This window comes from Amblyomma maculatum, chromosome 1, assembly GCF_055883805.1.
Source record: "Amblyomma maculatum isolate TAMU_Amacu chromosome 1, ASM5588380v1, whole genome shotgun sequence".
NCBI lineage: Eukaryota > Metazoa > Arthropoda > Arachnida > Ixodida > Ixodidae > Amblyomma > Amblyomma maculatum.
This window is the reverse complement of record NC_139344.1, coordinates 17,743,487-17,766,306: the sequence shown is the minus strand read 5'-3', so window position 1 is coordinate 17,766,306 and position 22,820 is coordinate 17,743,487. Positions and strand designations below refer to the sequence as shown.

Here is a 22,820-nt window from a genome sequence, read left to right as displayed (position 1 = left end):
AGCACGACGACACGAAGCGCTCATCACACGCCAGCCGCCGCGCGCAGAGCGTTCACAACACACACTGGAGAAGCGTCTGCCACGGGCTGAGCTGGCTTGTCCGCGCATGCGTAGTGCATGCTGCTGCGAACGAGACCGGGAAAGAGAGAGGAAGGGGAGAGATAAAGCTCAGCAGAAGAGTGGGCACACCCTTGCGCTTTGCTCTATCGCATTTTTCCCCTCTCCCAAACACCATGGCTGCATTGGTTTCCTCTTGTTCCTTTCACACACGACTTGGAAACGTCACGTGCTAGCGCGGCAGCGATCACTGCAGATGCGTGCGCCTTTGAGGGAAGGGCGCAGCGCTGTCCTAGACCAGCCGTTGCCGAGCTGTGTCTTCTCATTTCCTCTGCGCGTGGCTTGAAAACACTCACGCGGCAAATGGCCGAGGTGATTCGATCGTCTTTGGGGGAGGCGCACCGTATAATGCGTGGTGCGGAGTTCAATATATCGAACGACCAATGAAATTGAGTTCGATATACGACGCAGCTTTCCTATATTTTTACATGAGATTTTCAAGGGGATATTCCGCGAGTTCGATATAACCAAAATTCGAAATATCCGGGTTCGACTGTATAGTAAAGCTGCGTCATTTATCAAACTCCAACTTCACTGGTCGTTCAATATATCGAACTCCGCACCACGCAATGGAAGGTGCGCCTTCTCCAAAGACGATCACATCACCCTCGGCCATTTTACGCGTGACGCCACGAGCAGAAGGAATGAGAGAATTGTTCGGTGCCGCGCCCTTTCCCCAAAGGTGCGCATCTGTGGTGATCGTTTGTCGTGCGCCAGCACGTGACGTTTGCAAGCCATGTTATTACCATGAGCGTGAAGGAAAGAGAGAGAACCAGTTTGGCAACGGCGCTACGAAGCAGACGCAGAGGGAAACAACGCAATAGAGCGAAGCGCAAGCATGTGTGCACATTTTTTCTCCCCTCCCTCTCTCTTTCCCGATCTTCATTTGCAGCAGCACGCACTACGCATGTGCCAACAAGCTAGCTCAGCTCATGGCAGACAGAGCGTCGGACGCTTTCTCCAGTGTGTGTTGTGAACCCTCTGTGCGCGGCGGGTAGTGGGCGATCCGCGTCTTGCGTCGTCATGCTGAGCGTGCGTCATAGCATGGCGGCTGCGGACATTAAAAGTGGCAGATATTTAATTTTTTTTTCTTCTTTGCGAGAGTCGTCCATCCTTGCTGTCATGCTAAACGTGCGGCGTAGTGTAAGCTATGGCAGCTGTGAACGTTAAGAAGCGGCAAATTTTTTTTTTTTTTTGAGTCATCTATCCTTCCAACGAAGCCATGCGGTCAGCTGCAACATGACAGCAGCTTTTAGCATTGTTCACTTGAAACGGCATTTGCAGCTAATACGCTTTCCAATAATTTAGTGGCAGTGGACTCCGCCCCAAACGCGGTGTGATAAATCGAAGGAGGCTTGTGCAATCAAGCCATCACGGGAACTCTGCCAAGTTCGCTCCCTGCCACCGCAGGAGTTAACATCAAAAGTATAGTCGAAAGATAAACACGCCGCGACATTATCGCTGCGCAGCATCTAAGCGCGCTGCCAATAAATGAGCTGTGGATGAGATGGCTGAAACAGAGAGGAATACCATTGACTAATGCTATTTTTTATTTTTTTTCAAATTCTCAGGGGCAAAAGAGGTGGGTGGGTTCATTATGCGAGTGGGTTGATCATGTGACAAATACGGCATCATCTTTCACGATCGCAAGCACCGTCTCAAGCCGATTTCTGTATATTCAATTATCGATATATCGAATTATTTCGCGATCCCTTAGAGTTCGATATATCCGGGTTCGATTAACATTGCGACTTTTAGAACTAGTGCGACATCTTTCAAACTTATTTGGGTAACACCATAAGTGATAAAAAATGACAGCCTTTTAATTAAAGATGCTTGAAGCTCCAAAAATGTAATGGTGCTTCAGAAATTAAGTGCAGAAAAAAACGAATGATCATTTTGTGTTTTCTTTCACATTATTTCTGCCGACAGTACCCGAGGTGACAAACCAAGCCACTGATGTTGGTTTCTTTCAAGCGGTAAAAGAATACCTGAAGCACTTAACCCAACTTACATGTTGTAAATGCGTAAACATTCAGTGCTTCAGTTTTGCTTCTTTCGCATGTTTATTTTAACCGAGTGATACCAGTAATAGCTCTGTTTTACATCGTTTAGTGTAATACATTGTACTCACTATAAGCTATTAAACGATATATGACTTTACTCTTTAGCATAAAGCTGAATTTATTACAAAGAAAAACAAATTTACGCCAAATAAATAAGACATACGATACATCTAATGCAATTATGCTCGACATAAGCTATTCCACGATATAACACTTGAAGCTATTATACTCGACAAACTTTACACAGCACATTCATGCCCCTCATGTGCCAATAATGTTGTGCATTAATCTTCTTTTTTTTTTTTTTTCAAAACGTTTTCGTTGAGATTTTATCCCACGCTATACAAAATAGCGTGAAAATATCCAGACAAGTGCAAAATAGCACAGATCCACAAATGGAGCGTTATATACAGAAGGACCCTTCGGCAATACATTCTTCTTGCCCCTTGCAAGACAGCGGACGCCGGCTTCACTTTTAACGCACCACCTCCGCTTCGCATCCCCTCCACTTCAGAAGTTCTATATAACCTCCTTGCGTGCAGCCAACAAGTGAAACAGTATGTAGTATCATGTCAGAAATAGACAATTTTGCTCCACAATCAGCTGGCTGCACTGCTGACTCGCAGCGAGTGTTTACACATTTGTTCAAAAGGAAATTCATGCAATTTGTATGCAATGAAACCTGCTAGTTTCTATGAAAATCAGGTATAATAATTTGATAATCTGTTTATTCACAGCCCCTACATTCCAACCAAAGTTTTACTACTCCATTAGCCCTGCATGACAGTTACATGTAAAGGCTGTGGTTGTGTTTGGTTTCATGATGCATAAGTAACTGGAAGTGTACTGTGTTTTGTTTATGCAGGATTAAAACACTGACATTCAACAGCTTGTTTAGATACACTGTTTTTTCTAAGAAATTATAAACACAAGATATATATTACAGAGCATCCAACAAGGAAATCATTACGCACCTTTCTGCTCAGTTTGTCAGACAACTCAGCCAGTTCCTGCCTTTGCTCTTCAAGAGATTTGCTATTGAGCAAAGCACGTGGAGAAAAACAAAAAGAAAGTAACATGTAGGACATTGCTGTAAAATAATAAAAAATATCTCTCCCAAGTTAATTCAATACACACCTAAGCCTGTAGTTTTCTGTCTTGAGACGATCCACTTCCTTCTGAGATTCCTTTGTGCTCTGCAATGTTCAACACATTTGAGCAGGGCATGAGCAGAAGAAAAAAAAAATATGTAGGGCATTGCTGTAAAGTAACCAGACACTAGCTTTGCAAGTTAATTTCAATACACACCCAATTTTGTATTTTCCCTGTTTTGAGTCTAATCACTTCCCTCAAAAACAAATGCAACTAATATACTGAAGACGCTTAAGTAACACAGTGCTGAACACAAGCTACTATTTACCTGTGGCTCTAGACAAATCACAGGCGAGTTTTTAGACCATTATAGCGACAGCAATGAGCTCAAACGTCACACTTGGAAACAGATCATGCCTGACATTACAAAAGCAAGCAAGCCCTTCTACCACATTTGCAGTATACAAACAACAGAAACTGTCTGTCCAAATTGCTAGACATCCTAATAGTGTTTCATAGTGTGTCCATTTTATAACGACACTCACAGCTGTAAGAAGAGCTTCAAAAAAATCACAGAAATCTTTTTTAAAAGATGTTAAATCAAAGGTAGTTATTTAGTGAGAGAAATGTGTGTGGCATTGAGGTTCCTCAGAGAAAGAACAGCAGCTGCAAAGAACATATCATACACACCTCAATACACGTGCAATACAGCTTACTTTTTCTTGGACTTGGCTCTGGCTACTGGCAGTACTCAGCTTCCGTTCCAAGTCACTGTTTCGCTCACGAAGGGCCTTTAGCCTGCCTTGAAGCTCTTCAGTTTCCACTGCATATTTTCAAAAAGGGACCACAAGCTGCTGTAGTGACTGCAAAACTGAGTACTAAACATGCTCTTTTTTTCCCTATTTTATACATGCTAATTAAACTGAGGTAAAACTGGGTTTAGTTTGGTTTGGTTTTACAGAGTTTGATGTCCGAAAGCGACTCAGGCTATGAAAAAAAATTGGCTGTGGTTTAGATCTGGTTAAACCTGGATGGAAGCAGAAGCTTCTTTTGCCTGGCTATGCCTGTGGTCAAATTATGGGGGACATTTAATCTCTGCCTTTAAGCTTACGACTGGATAGCATAGGCTAGTTTACCAGTCCACATATAAAGCCCTGCTTTAACCAAACCGTATCAACGTGCCTGCATGACCTAGGAGTAACATGAATGCAAGGGTTCTGGTAGGCTGATCCTATCACCCTCCCACATGAAAGGAGAGGCCGAGTTTGCAGCTCCGGCCAAACGTAGCGTCAGGCAACCTTGAATCTAGTAAGTGCGCGGCCATGTCAGCCGCCAGCTACCACCTGTTACGGACCCTACCGACACTGACGTTGAAAGCTCGAGCTGGCTGGCGTAGTGAAGTTTCCACTTCAGAACACCATAGTGGAGGGCTCAGGAAATTCCATCTGCCTGGGGTTCTGTAACGTGTACTGACATTGCACAGCCCACGAGCACCTTGCTTTTTGCCACCACCGAAAAATGGTTGCCATGGCCAGGATTCGATCCCGCATCCTTGGATGCAGCAGTAGAGCGCCCTAACCACTGAGCTACTGCAGCAGGGCATAACTGACTAGTACTCTTCGAAATGCATAACAAAACTCACAGCACAAAAGCATGCTACAGAGTGAGAGCTGTGAAGCAGAGACATTAACACAGCTTAATAAGCCAGGACAAAACTGTTTTCAAGTTAAGTAAAAATTTGCGCAGAATTCTGCTTGCCTCCTTGATAATTAAAGCCATCCCAAAGCCAGAAGTGAAGAAATCACATGAAACGATTTTGCATACTTCAGGCTAAATTTCTTTTCTCCAATTTCTCCCTCACATTAAAGGGGTGATGACAGGGTCGTTCGATGCATTGCCTTTTATACTTGTGAATAATATACAAGTCTGTGATTCGACTCGCAAAGTTTTAGCACCTAGTGCGCGGCAAATATTACAGAAAAACGCAACAGAAATCGGAATCGGGAAACTCCTCTCTCCGAAAGCGACTGCCATTTTGAAATGCTCGTGAGACTTCACAAGAAAATAGACGGCGGAGTGTCGCCTGCAATGCAGGCTGCAATATCAAAGAATATGCCTCTTTTTCTTTTGTGGACGATTGACACAGTGGTCCTCCCTTATGCAGAAGTGCTTGATTAAGATGCTTCGGCATAAAAGCGATATAGAGTGAAATTGTTTTCGTCGGCATAAGGCACAGTTGGGCTGCACTGTTAGGTTGCTTACCTTATTGACGCACTGACCTGTCGCATTACACCGGCGATGACGCCAGACGTCAGCATGACCAACGGTCACCTATCGTCTTAGTGTTTTGGTCAGATCAGAGCCCGAGTGAGACCTTGATATCGGACAAGATAACGGCCTGAACAGCTGTGCTTGTCTGTAGCTTAACCGTGCTAGAAAAAGGGAAACAAGCAGCTACACTTAATATGCTACCCCCTTCTAATCAGCAATAAACTTGGCCAGAAATGTAGGTCGGTGCCGAACTGCTGGCACGTTCCGCGACGAGTATGCCTAGGGCGAGTATGTGGGGTTCGGGTGTACAGTTTCGGCGATTATGGAGCACGCATTCACAAGCTTTAGCAGTTGCATATGGTCATCGAGTGTAGTTCTGGCAATACTGACCCAAATCGGCGACTGCTTACATTACAAGCGGGAAGTTTCGATACGACCCTGTTTGGCGAGCGCATCCGCCAGCGCCGTGTGGGTACCTGGTACAGGCAGGGGATGTAGCATCCACAATGCTTCTTGCAGCGGTGTTGTAGTTTGTAAACAAATAAAGGTGCAACTGGAGTGAAAAGTGGATAGTTTTGGTATTGCTAGCTCGGCTTGCATTTTATGCCATGCGAACGAGCAGCATACTGTACATCCACTATACAAAAGCTGTCGCAGTACTCGTGATCTGCAAATAGGTGCATTTCTGTGGGAGTTTAGGGCTCACGCTAATACAAAATGGTGTACGTTTACATTGAAGCACTCACGATTCATTTGCTGGACAAGCACTAGAAAAATACAAGGTTAGGCTCGGGAGTCGCTCGCAGTCGGTTGCAGTCGGTTGCAGTCGGCTGCAGTCGGTTGCAGTCGGTTGCAGTCGGTTGCAGCCGGTTGCAGTCGGTTGCAGTCGGTTGCAGTCGGTTGCAGCTGGTTGCAGTCGCACGCGCGGCTGCGGGGGAAGAGACTGAGACGGCGGCGGTGGCTGGAAGGCGCTTCTTCGGTGCAGGCAGTGAAGCCCTTTCGAATCACGTTCGGTTTTGTGATGACGGGACTGAAGCGGCTGCAACACATGCTTTCATGCGCTCGGCATGGCCAGAGTGAACATAGTTTTGCAAAAATGCTTTACCAGCAAAAATAACAGAGTTTGACTAACAGCATGTCAAGAGGTACCGCTTCGTTCAAAAGCTTTGTCTGCTCCTCTAATGTCGCAAGGTGTGCTCCCGCATGAACATATGCTTGTTTGGGTTTTCCTCTTAGTTTTTGGACCGCAAGAACGATGGGAAATAGCGCAGTGATCAGCAACACAGCGCTTACTCCCTCTCACCTTTTGCTGCGCACAGGCGGATGGAAGCACCGGACATGTCGCTTTTCATATGCAGGAGCGTTTGTAGCTAAAACAAACTAACTCTCGTAACATACGAATATGCTTCTGATTGTATGCTTAAATAATACAGCATGAGCTCATCGGCTTCGGTCCCCTCAACAATCTCTAAACAGAAGCCCAAAACAAGTCCTCCGAGGATAACTAAGGTCGCATATTATAGTGAAAGAGTCTGAAAGTAAAAGGAGAATATTGCCGCGAACCACTCAAATTTTATTTTTTATTTTTTCGGCAGCCATCGGCATGCTGCCTTATCACTCTGATTCTAGTGTAGCGTACGAATTAATTCTGTATTCTTTGTTCATGCTCACTGTCGCGAGACATGGCTTTATCATTTCCTTTGTAGCGGCAGATAATTAGAGATGCATTTCGAAGGATTCCAGCCACGTACTTGTATTTCTACAATGTTCCAGGTTATGCTAGTCACTGTTCGCAGTTTTATTTAGATGTTTCTTCGCCGCTTTTAAATTGAGCGCTGATGAGAGAAAAGGGCATTCTTTGCTCGACGACTGCCGAGCACGATTGTTGCAATGTTGCTATCGCCACCGCCGATTCCTTAGTTCTTCTGCAGGCGCAAGTCAGCCCAATATAGAGTTTCATTCAAGTGCAACGCCAGTGTCTTCATTTGTGGCTACTGGGCTTGTCACCACTACATGACATCTGGTGGAGGTGCTGGGTATCGATCCCCTTACCTCTCGTTCCTCAAGCAACAACTCCGACAGCTCCAGCGCAAGAAGCAACAGACATGAATTATGCAGACTGCTTGTCACAAGCTCCCGTTGATGCACCGCCAAAAAAAGACGACGAAGACGCCTTCTTGAAACTGGTAAGCACCAGAAGCTTCGCAAAGCAGTAGCGCTCGGACCCTGAGTGAGTGAGTGAATCAACAGAAAAGGCTCTTTCCTACTCCAAGTCCTCCCCTCTAGAGGAGCGGCGCCTTGGGGCAGGTGAGAATCCGCTTCAGATGCTGGCCAATATCCCCTGGATCTCGGCGGCCTCTTCAGCCAGTCGAACTGCTAGTAGCTGGTGTTCCGGGGTTTGGCTTTCCAGCAAAGGCTCCCACGCTTCTCTACTATCAATTTTGTTTGCTGTGCCTGGGGAATGCAAACACTCCCATATTATATGGTTCAGGGTGCCCCTCTGCCCGCAAATCCTGCAGCTCTCATCTTCAAAATCTGGGAACATATATCTATTTAAGATTGGATTTGGATAAACATCTGCTTGCAGACGCCTCCATGCCGTCATCTGTTTTCCATCTAGAGTCTTGTCTGGAGGGGGTAGTTTCAAACGCTGCCTTCTATAATACTACGTCACATCATAATATGACAACAGACGCCCTTCTCTGTTGTAGCCTTCCTCAGCTTGCTCATTCCGACCTGCTCGGCAGTAGAGATCTCGAGCCAGGTTGTGAGCAGCCTTGTTGCCACCAACAGATTCGTGCACTGGGGTCCAAATCAGATTATTCCGGACTAACCGGATTCAACCCCGCTTTTTCCAAAATTACCTTCCCCACCCTTGTGGTGCTGAACCTTTCTAGCTGCGAGACATTTACCGCCTCATTCAGTTCCGCCAAAGCATTATGCATTCCCATAGCCAACAATCTCTCTGTACATGGTGTCATAAGCAGCCCCAAAGCCCTCTTGATACACTTTCTCATAAGCGCATCAATTTTGCTCCTTTCTGCCACCTTCAAGTTCAAGAAAGGTGTCGCATAGCTCACTCTACTCGTGATAAAGGCCTGCACCAATTTAATCAAATTTTTCTCTCTAAGACCCCCTTTCTTACTTGATATTCTCCTAATGAGACCCAAAGTCTGCATGGCATAGCCTTCCAGCTTTTTGATGGTAACAGCATTATGGCCATTCGCCTGCAAGAGGAGAAACAATCTTTCCTTTGAGGTAATCAGCCAGGTCTTTCAAGTCAGGGTCCGAGCTTACCCCTACTCCTACCTCATTCAGTACCTCTATGACCGCCAAGTGTTTTTCGATAATGTAAAACACTCGGCAGTCCTAGAGGAACCGATTCAAATGAAGGTCAAATTCAGTGCCATGCAAAGACCACCACTACCTAGCATAGTGAAGCTTTCACTTCAAAAGTGGAATTCTTATCAATGCCCTGCCTACCAGCTATAATGCATTCCGACTGCATCAAAATGAAAGCCAGATGATTTTAAAAATCAACTGAACTCCTTTATTTATCTAAACACAAGTGTTGAAAAAGCTGGCTGTGCAACTGCAACTCACAAGAAAACCTGGCCTCAGAGTATCAAGCGTAATCACAATAGTGCCATGACTGTGCCATTATAGCAATATTGTTAGTGACTTTGATAATGACTATGCCATGACAGTGAAGGTCCATGCAGAGTTGGGCAACAATGTTCAACACATCATCTACACGGGCTCACTCACCTGCCTTTTGCTTGGCTGTCTGTTGGCTCTGGGAGAGTGCTGACTGAAGTTCAGTCTTCTCAGCCACCAGGATGCCAATAGTCTGTATATGCACCTGAAGCTGATCATTCAGGGCACCCTGCTCACGCCGGCTCTGCTCGTCTTTTTCTTCTCGCTCTCGGTCAAACTCACGCTGCTGTCGGGCTAATTTTCCTTTCTGCACATGAGCCAAAAAATAAAGATATACGAGGGTATCCATAACAGGGTACACTATATAACAGAATACAGTTCACTTCAGCTATTAAGCCGTGACGAGCAAATGTAACTGCATGGTCAAGCCTACCTACTCCAAGCTAAATCAGAAACCAAAAAGAATTGTTTAAGTGGCCATGTTATCAAGGAAACATTCCATCTCACATTAACGTTGGAAACTAACACTACAGGTGGAGTAAATGATGATAATGTGGTAGTCATTCATGTGGCTTTCTGGCCATGACATCACCTGAAGCATTTGACAAAAGCCAATGGTATCAACTGCACTTTTCAGCCAGCTCATACACGAATGATTATAAAATAATTAAACATCAGCAAGCTGTCTCTTTCATAGCACTGAAAGCATTCAGATGCCACTTTTGACAGTTTCTAGGTATTTAAGGCAGCGTAAACATCAATCCAATGAGAAGCGAACTGAAGCAGCTGAAATATATGCATTTGCTACACAGACACAACACTTTAAAATTCAAAGCATATGGCACAAAATGTGACACAATTAAGAACCTGATTCAGCTTAATCATCACAAGTGCCTGTAGCCAACAAAAAAAATGTGTCGCATTCTGTCAGAAAAAAGAAGTGACAACAGTAGGTGCATGGTATCCCTTCCTACACGTGTCACCCAGGCTCACATGCCACCCAAGTTCACCTGGAGAACTGACCAGGTGCAATACTTGACAGCAATAACTAGCTGAAGCTTTTATATAATGTCTGTTCAAAAAATGACTTTTATACCCCTATTGTTGTTGTTGTTGTTATTATTATTATTATTAGTTTTATTCTCTACTGTCTCCTTGCTTTCCCCATTTATTCCTAGAAGTTTCTATTTCCTTCCTCAAATCTGCACAAAGCATCAACAAAACACACAGCACCACGAGATTGGCACTTCTGGAAAACAAAAAAAGATCTAGCGGCACTAGTGTATTGTTTGTTTGCTTGTATTATGGGATTTAACATCCCAAACTGACTCAGGCTATGAAGGAGACTGTAATGGAGAGCTCTGAATAATTTCAACCCTTTGAGGTTCATTAATAGGCACTGACACCGTACAGTACACGGGTACATGCGTTTCCCCTCTATTGAAATGCAGCTGTCATGTTTCGGTTAGTGATATCCATGCGCTATATACAAAAAAAGCAGGGGGGTGCGACTATTCAAAATTTCGAATTGTTCTCAATATCACTTGAAATGCAATTCACTTCGCACCATAGTTATGTTACTCCAACCATTCGACCCTTCTAAACATTTAATAACTGCAAATCTCAAGTCACAACGTTTCCGAGTGGCAGTATCTTTCACCTGTCACGCAAGTTATCTTGCCTTCACTGGGTTGACTGCTGGCAAAAGCCTGTGCGCACTGTATTGCCCTGACAGCCATCGAAAGCCACCCCGAAATCGCGGGTCAGAAAGACAAATGCTACACCATGTGTCTCACCATCGACAGCTGGCTATGGAACAACTTGCAGTGGCCCTTTAATCTTAAATCACTACAGACAAGGCGCATTCGGAAGAAGCCTGCCTTGTGTGGGAATGAACACGGACACAGTACACATGCACTGATGTGGCTGCTTCACAAAGATCCTCTTAATTCATGACCGTTAGAATCTAGACGCTGTGTATCCTAGGCCACAATGGACAAGAAAAGGCGTAAAACAGACACTTGGGCTTCAAGCAAGCCTGGGAAACTGCAAAACGATGAAAGTGAGGTGTGCATAGTGGGGCATCTAATGGCAGGATTTCGTTTTTGTGCCTTCAGTTCAAAACAGCGTTCAGGCCCATCACTGTGCTTGCATTCAAGTGAAACTGACAAGAGAGAGCTACGTGTCGTCATGAACGCTGCACTTGAGGCAGCGTTCCACAACCTGCGCTTTGTCTTCAGGAGCCAAAAAGGATCCTGCAAGGGATGGTCCTGCTCGTGCTGCAGCTCGGGTTGCTACTCTTGTGGCTGCTTTGCTTGCTGTCTTGTATTCTGCCAGGAATGCCTTGCGCCTTCTCCCTCCAATAATCGACTGCTGGCGGCACTTCTTAAATGACATGTTATCTGCATGGGCATCTTACAGTGCTTCATGACGGCATTTAGTAAGTTCTGCTAGTCACGTGAGAATTGAGGAAAACTCTGAGAGCAGAATTTGTTTTCACCGAATGCAACTGCTAAGAATTGTAAAAAAAGGTATTATTCTACAAAATGAAGTGTATTACTTCTACATGGTTGCCCCTCCATTATTTATTCCCTGGTAGACTTCACAAATATAGTAAATTATGCTGATGATAAACAATAAGAGACAGGGAAAAATGACTTTATTCAAGGTCAAATAAAGACCTTATTGCAATCTGCAATACCTTTGTTTTTTTTTTCATACCTGTGCTTTGTAGAAAAATGTTTCTCTTTAGTTTGAACTACCTCTACAGATACTCAAAATCACACGAAAATATCCCAACATATCTGATTGGATTCAACCCGCACTCAATAGTTATTATTCATATTGTTACAATGAAGGCCTTCATACAAAACATGGTCAGAAATGCCTCATCGTCTATGCGGCCCGTGACAATATCTACTATGAACCCAAAATTTTCATATTCACACACCTTTACTACAAAAAAAGTGGCGCCTGGCTTCTGCTACACAGGACCAGTTATACAAGCTACACAAAAAGTGCCAAAGACCTTGCCACATTCAACACCATTGAGATTTTAAAAGAATCTTGAAGTGTAACTCAAGTTTTTCAATATGAACATATTTTACTGAAACTTCTACTATAGGTTCTGCTCAGACTTCTCAGCATTTGTACGCATAATCACAGTTGGGCAAATTTTCATTTCTGAAATTTCCTATTTCTTGACCACAGTTGGAACACTTACTGGTGCACAACTTTGAGTGTGTGATGATACGAGCTGCATGGCCGTCTATATTGATTTTGAGCTTGCTAAAGAAAATTTTGAGTTGTTTCTGGTAATTTCAGATAAATTATCATTTGCAGCCGTCAGATTAGCTATTGGACACATGCATAAGTGGTTTGTAACATCTGTGACATCATTAGCTGGTCGCTTGTGCAGTCATGTGCTAGTCAAAACCCGGTTTCAGTTTTAATGCATTCTGCTCTTTTAATTAATGTTTTGCTCACTATTCTGGCAAATGAGAGGGGGAGGTCCAAGGCAATCAATAACTCAAAGGCTAGAATATTATCTAGAATTTCACTTTAATGTCATTCAGTGTGAATAAAAAAAAAAAGAAAGAAGCCTTCTGCTAGAGATCAAGATGACAAAAGGTAACTTATCTTAAGACTTGAAAAACTATGCTTTCACCTTGTTTTATCCCACAAGCACATCAAAAAAAGCTAAGGGAACCAGAGACAAATAATTTTGAAATTGCTGTCACATGCAATTAGACATATTTTCATGGCACTGTATTAAAGAGAAAAAGAAGACATGAACTCACTAACTCCTGCAGCTGAAATTCAAGCTGATCCCTATCCTGCTGTAAAGTCTCGAGGGCTGCAGCCAACTCTTGGTTTCGACGCAGAAGTGCGTCTGCGCTTCGAAGTGCTCCAGAAGAAGAGTCTGCAAGTGTAGCCATTTCACCATTTAGTGCTGCATTGGTGTCTGCCATTAGGCCATTCAACTGCATTGTGATGTGGCGAAGGCTTTCAGCAGATGACAGCACCCTGCACAGAACAGCAGCAAAGCTCGTTTATAAAACATCAACTAGTATTTCACAAAGTGGACTATATTCCAAGTTTGCGTTGTTATCGAAAGTGTCGCTATCCCCCTGAACTTGAGCCAGCCATCCGATTGGCGAAAACACCGAAACCGGATGTCACTACCACTTCTGGTTCCGGTCTTTCCACCAATCAGATGACTCGAGGTCGGGGAGACAGCGACACTAACTGTGAATATAGACCTAGGTCTCATAAAAGGAAAAAAAAAAAAAAAAAATCAGTAACATGCCTTTTGAAAACAGAAAGCCTTTTAGACAACATGGGAAGCTTGTATAGCTGCACAGCCAGATACAAAATTATGCCTAAAAAGGACTCTGCAACTGCTGACCGTCCATTCACACAGTCATGCACAGTAAAGTCCACAACCAGGATTTTGAGCGAATCTGTTCCAGCTCAAATGATATAAAAAAAACTTCTCATGTTTCTAGACTAAGTTACTAATAAATATATATATATATACATATATATATACGACACCACTGCCCATGGAGGTGCAGCATTCAAAAGGGCAGAAGCTAGTATTTTCTCACTTTGGGGAAACGTACCACTGTCAATGACACCAAATATGCCACTCAGATTATCACGAGTCAAATTTGTCACAAGTAATTCGTATCACTACTTCTTCAAGCTAAATGAATTACCTAACATCCACTGGCTCGAAATTTAGTCAGTCTCTAAAAATTAGCAGCATTGTGCAATGTACACCCAATAAATTTCTTGTAAAGATGCATCCCTGGACTATCCCCAAAGTAGTCTCTCTTCCCACTGAGGTCACTAGCTTCCCCAAACAGTTTCAGGAAAGGATGCAAAGCCACAGTAGATCATGCAGCCCATCTGCATCTCTGCAAACATGCACCAGAGCATGTCATTTGGTAATCTGAACACCATGTCACTCTGCCAAAACTCAGATATCACAGCAGAATTGTAGGCCGCAGCAACTCATCACCAAGAAATTAAAAACTCATTTAGCAAAGACCATGCACAGAGAAGTGGTCCAAAGTTGCAAAATTAAGAAATTAAGAATGAGCAAATGACTTTGTGAAAATACAGTGCGATGCACAGGACTCAGAGAAATACCAAAGTAGCTATACTCTGAATTAAAACTTTCATGCAGCTGAGTAGGAGCAGCTACAAGCACAAGCTGACAGCTTCCAACTGCATACTGCTCTCATGCATTAAAAAGCAGCTCATTCAACCAAAAGCATCACCCATTGATCAGGATAATTGACCAATGAACACCTCTTGGCTTTATGCATCACATGATGAGTCTTCGCTGTCACCTGTACACTGAAGGATAAACAATGCTGAGAGGAAATGCGAGCAGGTTTTGAATTTGAATTCAATTTTCACGATCTATTGCAATACACATTATTATATTTCACAGACAATTGCAATCACCTAATCTAGGCACTGTGCTGGTTTATTAGGTTTACCAGGCATGCATACCGTATTAACTACCACAATTAAGAGAAATCATGTGAGTGAAAAGGGTAAGATTGAAATATCAGTCCATGGTGCCCACAGGTCATCAATCCAAAGGGTTGATAACATATAAAAAAAAAAGAATTCCTGTAATTAGTCCTTAGGCGATAGTATCCATACTTCAAAATTATTTTTCAAATAAAAGATGGCAATATAGCACCTGAATGTGATATTAAACTAAACCCATAGCAAAAAGTCATCATCTGTGCGCAAAGTGAGCATGAACAAGCCTGAGGCGAATCCAAAACAAAAAATTTCAAGAGCACTGTGGAACCTACACAGCAGACATGTGAAAGCCTAAGCTTTGCTAGTGCACACGGTGCATCGTTTGCTCTCATTATCATTATCAACTAAATGCACCGTCATTATCATTGCTAATGTCATCACTGTCATTATCACTAACTGCAGCATCATTGTCACTGCAACTATTGTTCTTACAGTAGACAAGGAGAATTATGATGTGTGCTTTACGGTCCCGGGTGTGGAGCAGTTAGTTAAAGCACCCGGCTGGAAATCTAAGGGATGGTGGTTCGATTCCTGGTGGAGACCTGATTTATTTTTCTGATGATGTCATCATGACGTCATTTGATGGACAGCTATAGTGTGACCGGAAAAGCAAACACCGATAGTATGAGCCATTAAAGGCTTTCACTTTAATATTTAAAACCCCCCTTCGCCCCCTTTACTACAAGGAAACATTCAATATATACTTTCTTCTTTTATCAACAGTTGTTATAGCATGGCAGTCATAACCCTAGTACAGTTTTCACCATGCATGTTTGCCATGAAAATGCAACATGTGATGTATGGCATACGAGAGTTTAATGTCCCAAAGTGACTTAAGCTATGAGGGATGCCATAGGGCAGGGCTGCAGATTATTCCCGGCCACCTTTGGTTTATTTAACATGTACTGACGTCACCCACACAATGCATGGGCTCTCACTTCCATTGAAATGCAGCCACCACAACCAAGATCAAACCAACATTCTCGAGATCAGCAGTCAAGTGCGCTACTCAGCGAGCCACCACAGCAATTGAGACAAGTGATGTGACGTTTTTAAGAAAAGGTAGTCCTGGGCAAAACAAGTGGTTTTGTAGTGATTAGCAGAGCATATCTTGTCAAATTTCAGTTCTCACCCTAATTTACACACAAGACATTCTATTCATATTAGTAGTGCAGTATTACAGCCACTGAAACACATGATGCCTATCAGCAGAGTATTTCTTGTCAAGGGAGCGACTCTATTCAAAGTTATGAAAGCGCTTTTCACAGAATAACAAAAAGCAGAAGATACCTTTGATTCGGCTGGACATCGTCTGTCAACTGTGAAAGATCTTGACATGAATGAGACATTACTGGCACAGTTTCCTTGGGCTTTGAAGGCTGGGACACTGAAGAACTGCTAAAAGAAAAACGCCTGTGAATCGGGGAAAACTACTACCTTTCAAACAAATTTCTTGCCTTGGGGAGATGGGGGGGGGGGGGGGGGGGGGGGGGGGGCAAGGCAAGAAATAAAATTTAAACAAAAATAAAACTCTTAATTGGTGAATTATAGAAAGTGTGGCAATTGGCTTCAAAATTCCATCTATAAATCCTGCCCATGGCAGTGCATTTTGTTTGCCACTATGTTGCAACTGTCACAAGCTAGGCAATCCACCAGTGAACAGTGCTCCTGTGTTTGCCACATAAACCGCACCTCATAAAAGTAGTAACAATTCTTTTGAGTACCGTTTCTACATAAAAAATTTTATTACCATTACATGTAGCTGTGACCAGGCAAAAGCTCACTTTCTCTCTCTCTCTGCAATCAAATATTACATTTGGGGGCTACGAGGTGCTGAGCAAATGCAAGCAAAGCAACTCAGTGCTGCAACCACATGGTTTGTTTTGGTCTGTAGTTAAACGTCCAAAAGTAGCATCGGCTATGAGGGATGAATGTAGTGAAAGACTCGAAAAATTTAAACCACCTAGGATTCCTTAATGTGCACTGACACTGCAAAGTAAATAGGCACCTTCTTTTTGCCTCTATCGAAATGCAGCCTCTGCAGCTGGAACTGAACCCACATCCACATACAAGATCACCAGTTGAGTGCCCTAACACCGAGCCACTGCAGCAGAGCAACCACGTGGTCGATCTCAGCCACTTTGAATTATCACGATATTGAAATATGATGGCATTCCATTTCATAGTCTTATTTGTTCATGCTTTTAGAATGTCTCACAAAGGAAGCAAACAGCCAATGACATAAAGTAAGCAAGAAGCAAGCAGTACTAAGCAGAGCAAATTGTGAAATGAAGGTTCTCTCTTCTTAAGCTTCTGGTAGGGGCCAAATTCAAGACCAAGGCATGCCTCACGAGATTGCTCCCAGCAGTCTTGAGAAGTCTCGCTGCAGATATTAATACTGTATCAGCCAGTTTCGCAGTGCAGATATTACACTTTATGGTTAAGAAAGACAGGTGGCTTCAAACATTCAAATATAAAAGGCACACAAATTTGCACCCCCAGTGGAGTTATATGCTTCTAGTCATTAATAGAAGATTGGCTTTTTGTTTTTTCACTGCACGATTCACATTTCCAAACAGATGCTAACGTGCACAGAGAATTTTTGCAGCAAGGAAGAAGAGATAGCCCAGGAGACTGCAAAATTATTATGCCTTTCATAATTACAGCCAACAGTCTACATTGCACCAAAGCATTTATAAAAACAAACTACGCTGCCCTAAGGTTGCTATCACATGAGCTCATGTCCTATAGTTGCTTCGGGTGAGGTACATGAGCGCATGCAAATGCAACATACAATGGCTGCCAACAATATCAACCTGTAAAGAATGAATTAAAATGCAAAAAAAAGTTTCACTATACAAGCCACAACCTATTTAAAAAGTGAAAGCCAAAACTTTCACAGTCAAACTCACAATAGAGTTGGCAGAAAAACGGCTCTCAAAACTCCGGTGCCAATTTCACGAGTACAGCATATGCCTACTTCATCAAGGGGCACACGGTTGGGTATAAAAACTTACAAGAAGCCAATTACACAAAATGGCTACTCCGGTTATTTCAACATGACTCCCACATCCGTCCTGAATTCCTAAGCAGCTCTGCATCCCAACAGTGTGCGTTAGGTAATAGGTACTGCAAGGGGAAGCAAAAGGATGTCACGCTCACAGCCTTCAAAATTTTACCACGCTGAGCGCATCAATTTTGAAGCCTGCTCTAGTCACTCAATGATATTACATAAAGAACTTCACACTAAAATCAAATTCCTCCAATGTTTTCATGGCACTAAACAAAACTAAACAAAAATGATGTGTGCATAAAGTTAATCATAATGTACAGCACTGCCACATAAGGCAAGATTACAGAAAAAAACACTGCTCTCAGTAGCTATTAAAGTTTAACCAACTTCTTTCAGTTCAAAACAGCTCACCACTAAACTAATACATGTCGGTTGTTTTCTATATATATGGTCGACGATCCAGCAAAAAAGGCCTTATGCAGCTAAATGACGTTTCGACAGCTCACCAATAGCACTGCTAATATGACACAGAGGAATTGCATATGCACACCAAAATGCACGTACAAAAAACTTAAGTTTCTTATTTGTTTCAAGGTTACTACACTTTATCGCCCCTTTTAATGTTATTTGGCAAAAAATTCCAGAATGAGTAACTCTATTCACATGCATGCCCTCCCCGGCTGTAAAAGTAATAAGCGACGAACTGCAAAACGTTCCTAGGCCATCGCAAGTAAACGGAAGATTTCTTGTATACGTTGACTGCCCACAACGCCCACATTCAACACACGCAAGAAACCAGATTTACAGCATAAACAAAAGATCGACCTACCTTTGCTCGTCGAGTGGCTGGACGCTTGTCTGCTCTTCCTATGTGAAGACAAATGACGCAAAGCTTAAACACGAAGACATAAAACGTCGGCAGAAAAGCGCTACACGGACCAAACTTGACATTCGACATACCTGCAGTACAGTCTGGGGCGACAACGTGTCGGAAGATCGCCGTTTCGTAGTTCTTTTTACGGACCGCTGTTGAAACTGCTTCAACTGTGAGGCATATATGACATCAGTCAGAACGCTTTCACAGGCACACTAAGCACTTCACCGATGGTTTGCACCTACACTACGAAATGCTTGACACGTATGATACAGAGAGCTCATGCATTTCCACGATGATTCACTATGTATCAGCTAATATCTAGCACATAAACAGCTATTTTAAAGTACTGACAGTCCTGATGTAAAATCGGGAAACGCTTTGTTTCGAGAATAAATTCGTAAGCACAATGTTCACAAGCCAGATGTCAGAAAACGTTATCATGACAGTCATTAGAAGTTGAATTTAAAGGCGTTTACAGCACAACATTGTACAAAGTGCAAATTCCCCTTAATCTGCACACTACACGCGCATTATTAAGCATTTATAAATGCAAACAGGACAGCTTACTTTTTTTAAACCGGCTGCAACTTTATGTTTTCGGTCGACATCGTCTGCCATGTTGGCAGACACAGCAGACATGCGCAAATGTGTAAACCAACGTTACCAGATGGCCCTACCGAATATCTCCAAGTAGAGATATTAGAAAAAATTAATCAAGCATTGAAATGCTCAAAGACAGGGATGTTTTGCAGCTACAGAGCTTTTTTTTTTTTTTTTTTTTGCCGAGCCCAAAATTAAAATTAAGATGAAGATGGCAGATTCGGCGAGTTGGTTGTTCATGAGTTCATGATGAATACTCTGTAGACTGTAACCACTGTAGCGCTTGGAAACACGGCATAACACGGACAACACGAAAGGGCCATTTGTTTAATCTACACCAGCTACACCAGGCTGCACTGGTGTAGGTTAAACAAATAGCCCTGAAGAAAACACATGCGCAAAAAAATAAAAATTAAGGCGGCCAAAGCTACCATATCCAAAGTTTGGACTTCTGCAAATCGGAAGTGTTCTCACTCATCCACAACCGATGCGGTGCGGTGGAATTGACCTTGGCGATGGCGCCTCAGCTGAAATTAAGACAACACCGTGTTTACAAACAAAGGGGGCGCTCGCGGCGCCGCAGCTAGCCACCATACCGCAGCCGACTTCGAGTGAAAAATAGGGTTAGCGTCCATAGGAATACATGAAATCGAAATATTCTAAAGCAGTATTCTCATTTCACGGGGCACCATTGACCTTGGGGTACCTGTGATGTCGTTATTCGGTACAAAGCAACTATAAACATCCTAGAACAGATCACGAAAGTATGAAATCTCATTAACGAGGCGAAGTATTTTTAAAATACCGCGAAACGTATGGGGGTGCAAGTTGGGAGGGCGACCCGTAAGAAATACATGTAAACACAATTTACCGGAACATTTTTCTCATTTAGCAGAGCATCAGAAGCGGTGACCGGTCGATCGTTAAACGTTTACCAGTTCTTTGAAGAAGTGTGTGATAAAGTATGATGCGTCATTACGGAGGCAGTCTACTTTTAAAACTCCCCGAATAACCTGTGTTATATGAGTCCAGACACCGCCAAAAGGCAAGCTGGGGGTAGCGAATCGCGCAGTTTTGCTTATAGTCTGATATGCTGCCACATAGGGTAAATAAGCTTGATAATACTGTCGCTCCAATGATACGTCCTAGACAGAATTACATTTAAAAAGCAGTTGTCAAACGCCATACGCTATCTCGTTCGGTTCAGATTCGCGCATTGCAGAAGACGACAGCGCAGCTGGCGATACCCCACGCGGCCGCCTCCAGCTGCCTCCAGCTCCGGAGCGTCTGCTATAGCGACAGCGCCGGTGGCGCATTGCCGTCTGCAACTGTGCGCGGTCAGTTTATCGTGCTGCGAACGGTCCCGCAAGTCGTCAGACTTGCAGTACTTGCAAGGGAATGTAATGTGGCATGTAACATGATGTCAGGGCGTGATACAAGACGTTCACCAAAAAATGAGAAGGGTTCAACGCTGCTGAACCGAGCAAAATGTTCCGGTAAGTTGTGTTTACATATATTTCTACGGGTCGCCCTCTCAACTCGCACCCCTATACGTTTCGCGGTGTTTTGAAAATACTTCGCCTCGATAATGAGATTTCCCACATTCACAATTTATTCCAGGGCGTTCATGGTTGCTCTGTACCGAATAACGACATCACAGATATGACCCGTGAAATTAGAAAACTGCTTTAGGATATTTCGCTTTCATGTATTCCTATGGGCGCTAAGAAGGAAAGAAGCCAACAGTCGGCGAGGCCAAGGAAAGCGTAGGGTATGTTACTCTATGTCTTTTTTTTTAATGTTTACTTGGATAATCAAATAAATTAGTAATGTAATCTTGTTTAGGGGAAGATAATTAAACACAAAGTAGCAGAAAAAACAACGTGCCGATGGTGGGATCCGAACCCACGACCTCCGAATATCGCGTCCGGTGCTCTTCCAACTGAGCTACATCGGCCGCTGTCTCCCCTGCTACTTGCTTGGGTATTTACGTTGTCTGTATACGAACCTTGAGAGTGTTCACCAGCGCCACCCTCAGCCATAGCGGCGGACGTAGAACGTCCTTTGTTACCGCCAGCGTCACGTAGAACGTGATCAAGAGCGAGGGCGAAAGCCGTGCTAGAACCCTCTTACGCTTCCTATGGCTTCAAGACTGCCAGAACCGAGACCCCCGTAAGCTACAAGCAGATCAATTAAGGGGAAATGAGGGTGCTCGTTATAATACTTGAAGGAAAGAAGCCAACAGTCGGCGAGGCCAAGGAAAGCGTAGGGTATGTTACTCTATGTCTTTTTTTTTTTAATGTTTACTTGGATAATCAAAGAAATTAGTAATGTAATCTTGTTTAGGGGAAGATAATTAAACACAAAGTAGCAGAAAAAACAACGTGCCGATGGTGGGATCCGAACCCACGACCTCCGAATATCGCGTCCGGTGCTCTTCCAACTGAGCTACATCGGCCGCTGTCCCCCCTGCTACTTGCTTGGGTATTTACGTTGTCTGTATACGAACCTTGAGAGTGTTCACCAGCGCCACCCTCAGCCATAGCGGCGGACGTAGAACGTCCTTTGTTACCGCCAGCGTCACGTAGAACGTGATCAAGAGCGAGGGCGAAAGCCGTGCTAGAACCCTCTTACGCTTCCTATGGCTTCAAGACTGCCAGAACCGAGACCCCCGTAAGCTACAAGCAGATCAATTAAGGGGAAATGAGGGTGCTCGTTATAATACTTGAAGGAAAGAAGCCAACAGTCGGCGAGGCCAAGGAAAGCGTAGGGTATGTTACTCTATGTCTTTTTTTTTTAATGTTTACTTGGATAATCAAAGAAATTAGTAATGTAATCTTGTTTAGGGGAAGATAATTAAACACAAAGTAGCAGAAAAAACAACGTGCCGATGGTGGGATCCAAACCCACGACCTCCGAATATCGCGTCCGGTGCTCTTCCAACTGAGCTACATCGGCCGCTGCCCCCCCCTGCTACTTGCTTGGGTATTTACGTTGTCTGTATACGAACCTTGAGAGCCTATTTTTCACCCCCAGTCGTACCACGCTGGCGTTAGATGCACCACCGCATATCGTGCTTACGTCACAGATTGGTGTTGGTGTATAGACCTAAGAACGTTAGCTGAAATCAAGGCAAATAATAGGTGCAAATCGTACAAATTATATTAGTATAGAGAACCAAAGCTGGAGTTGCAAATCGTACAAATTATATTAGTATAGGGAACCAAAGCTGGAGTTTGCTCTGCGATACCAGCGCTCGGTTTCCAGCTGAGCGGAGATTGAACTACAAAACCTACGCCACGGCCGGTCTCGAGAGAGAGACCGGCCGTGCCTACGCGCATCCGCGCCCGTGCTGCGCGCGGGTGTCTGCGAAGTCTGCTCGCTCGGGAGCGCGTGCTACAGGCAGCCGCACGTGCACGCGGAGCGGGAGAAGGAGAGAGGGCGAGGGGGGATGGACGCGTGTCTGCGCGCGCAAAGCCGGCGCTCTTTGCCAGTGGGGTTTCTTATTTTTGTTTTTTTTTCTGTGCCCCGGCTGACATAGAGGCTGGCTGGAAGCAAG

General features: G+C 43.8%; 1 protein-coding gene across 4 annotated transcripts in view; it reads right to left on the bottom strand.

The window, feature by feature from the left end:
* LOC146201855 (golgin subfamily A member 2-like) overlaps positions 1-19,369 on the bottom strand; it is an 87,564-nt gene extending 68,195 nt beyond the window's left edge. For 2 of the 4 annotated variants that reach the window (XM_084587812.1, XM_084587814.1), the window contains exons 1-9: positions 19,229-19,369; positions 18,745-18,828; positions 18,614-18,651; positions 16,062-16,169; positions 13,004-13,229; positions 9,315-9,510; positions 3,992-4,098; positions 3,321-3,379; positions 3,158-3,218 (exon numbers count right to left, since the gene is read on the bottom strand). In XM_084587812.1, coding sequence (XP_084443938.1) covers positions 3,158-3,218; positions 3,321-3,379; positions 3,992-4,098; positions 9,315-9,510; positions 13,004-13,229; positions 16,062-16,169; positions 18,614-18,651; positions 18,745-18,828; positions 19,229-19,300 — 951 coding nt within the window. In that variant the 5' untranslated portion in view covers positions 19,301-19,369. The remainder of the gene's footprint in view (positions 1-3,157; positions 3,219-3,320; positions 3,380-3,991; positions 4,099-9,314; positions 9,511-13,003; positions 13,230-16,061; positions 16,170-18,613; positions 18,652-18,744; positions 18,829-19,228) is intronic. The other 2 variants (XM_084587813.1, XM_084587815.1) reach the window with 1 other exon arrangement.
* Between the last annotated feature and the right edge of the window lie 3,451 nt (positions 19,370-22,820).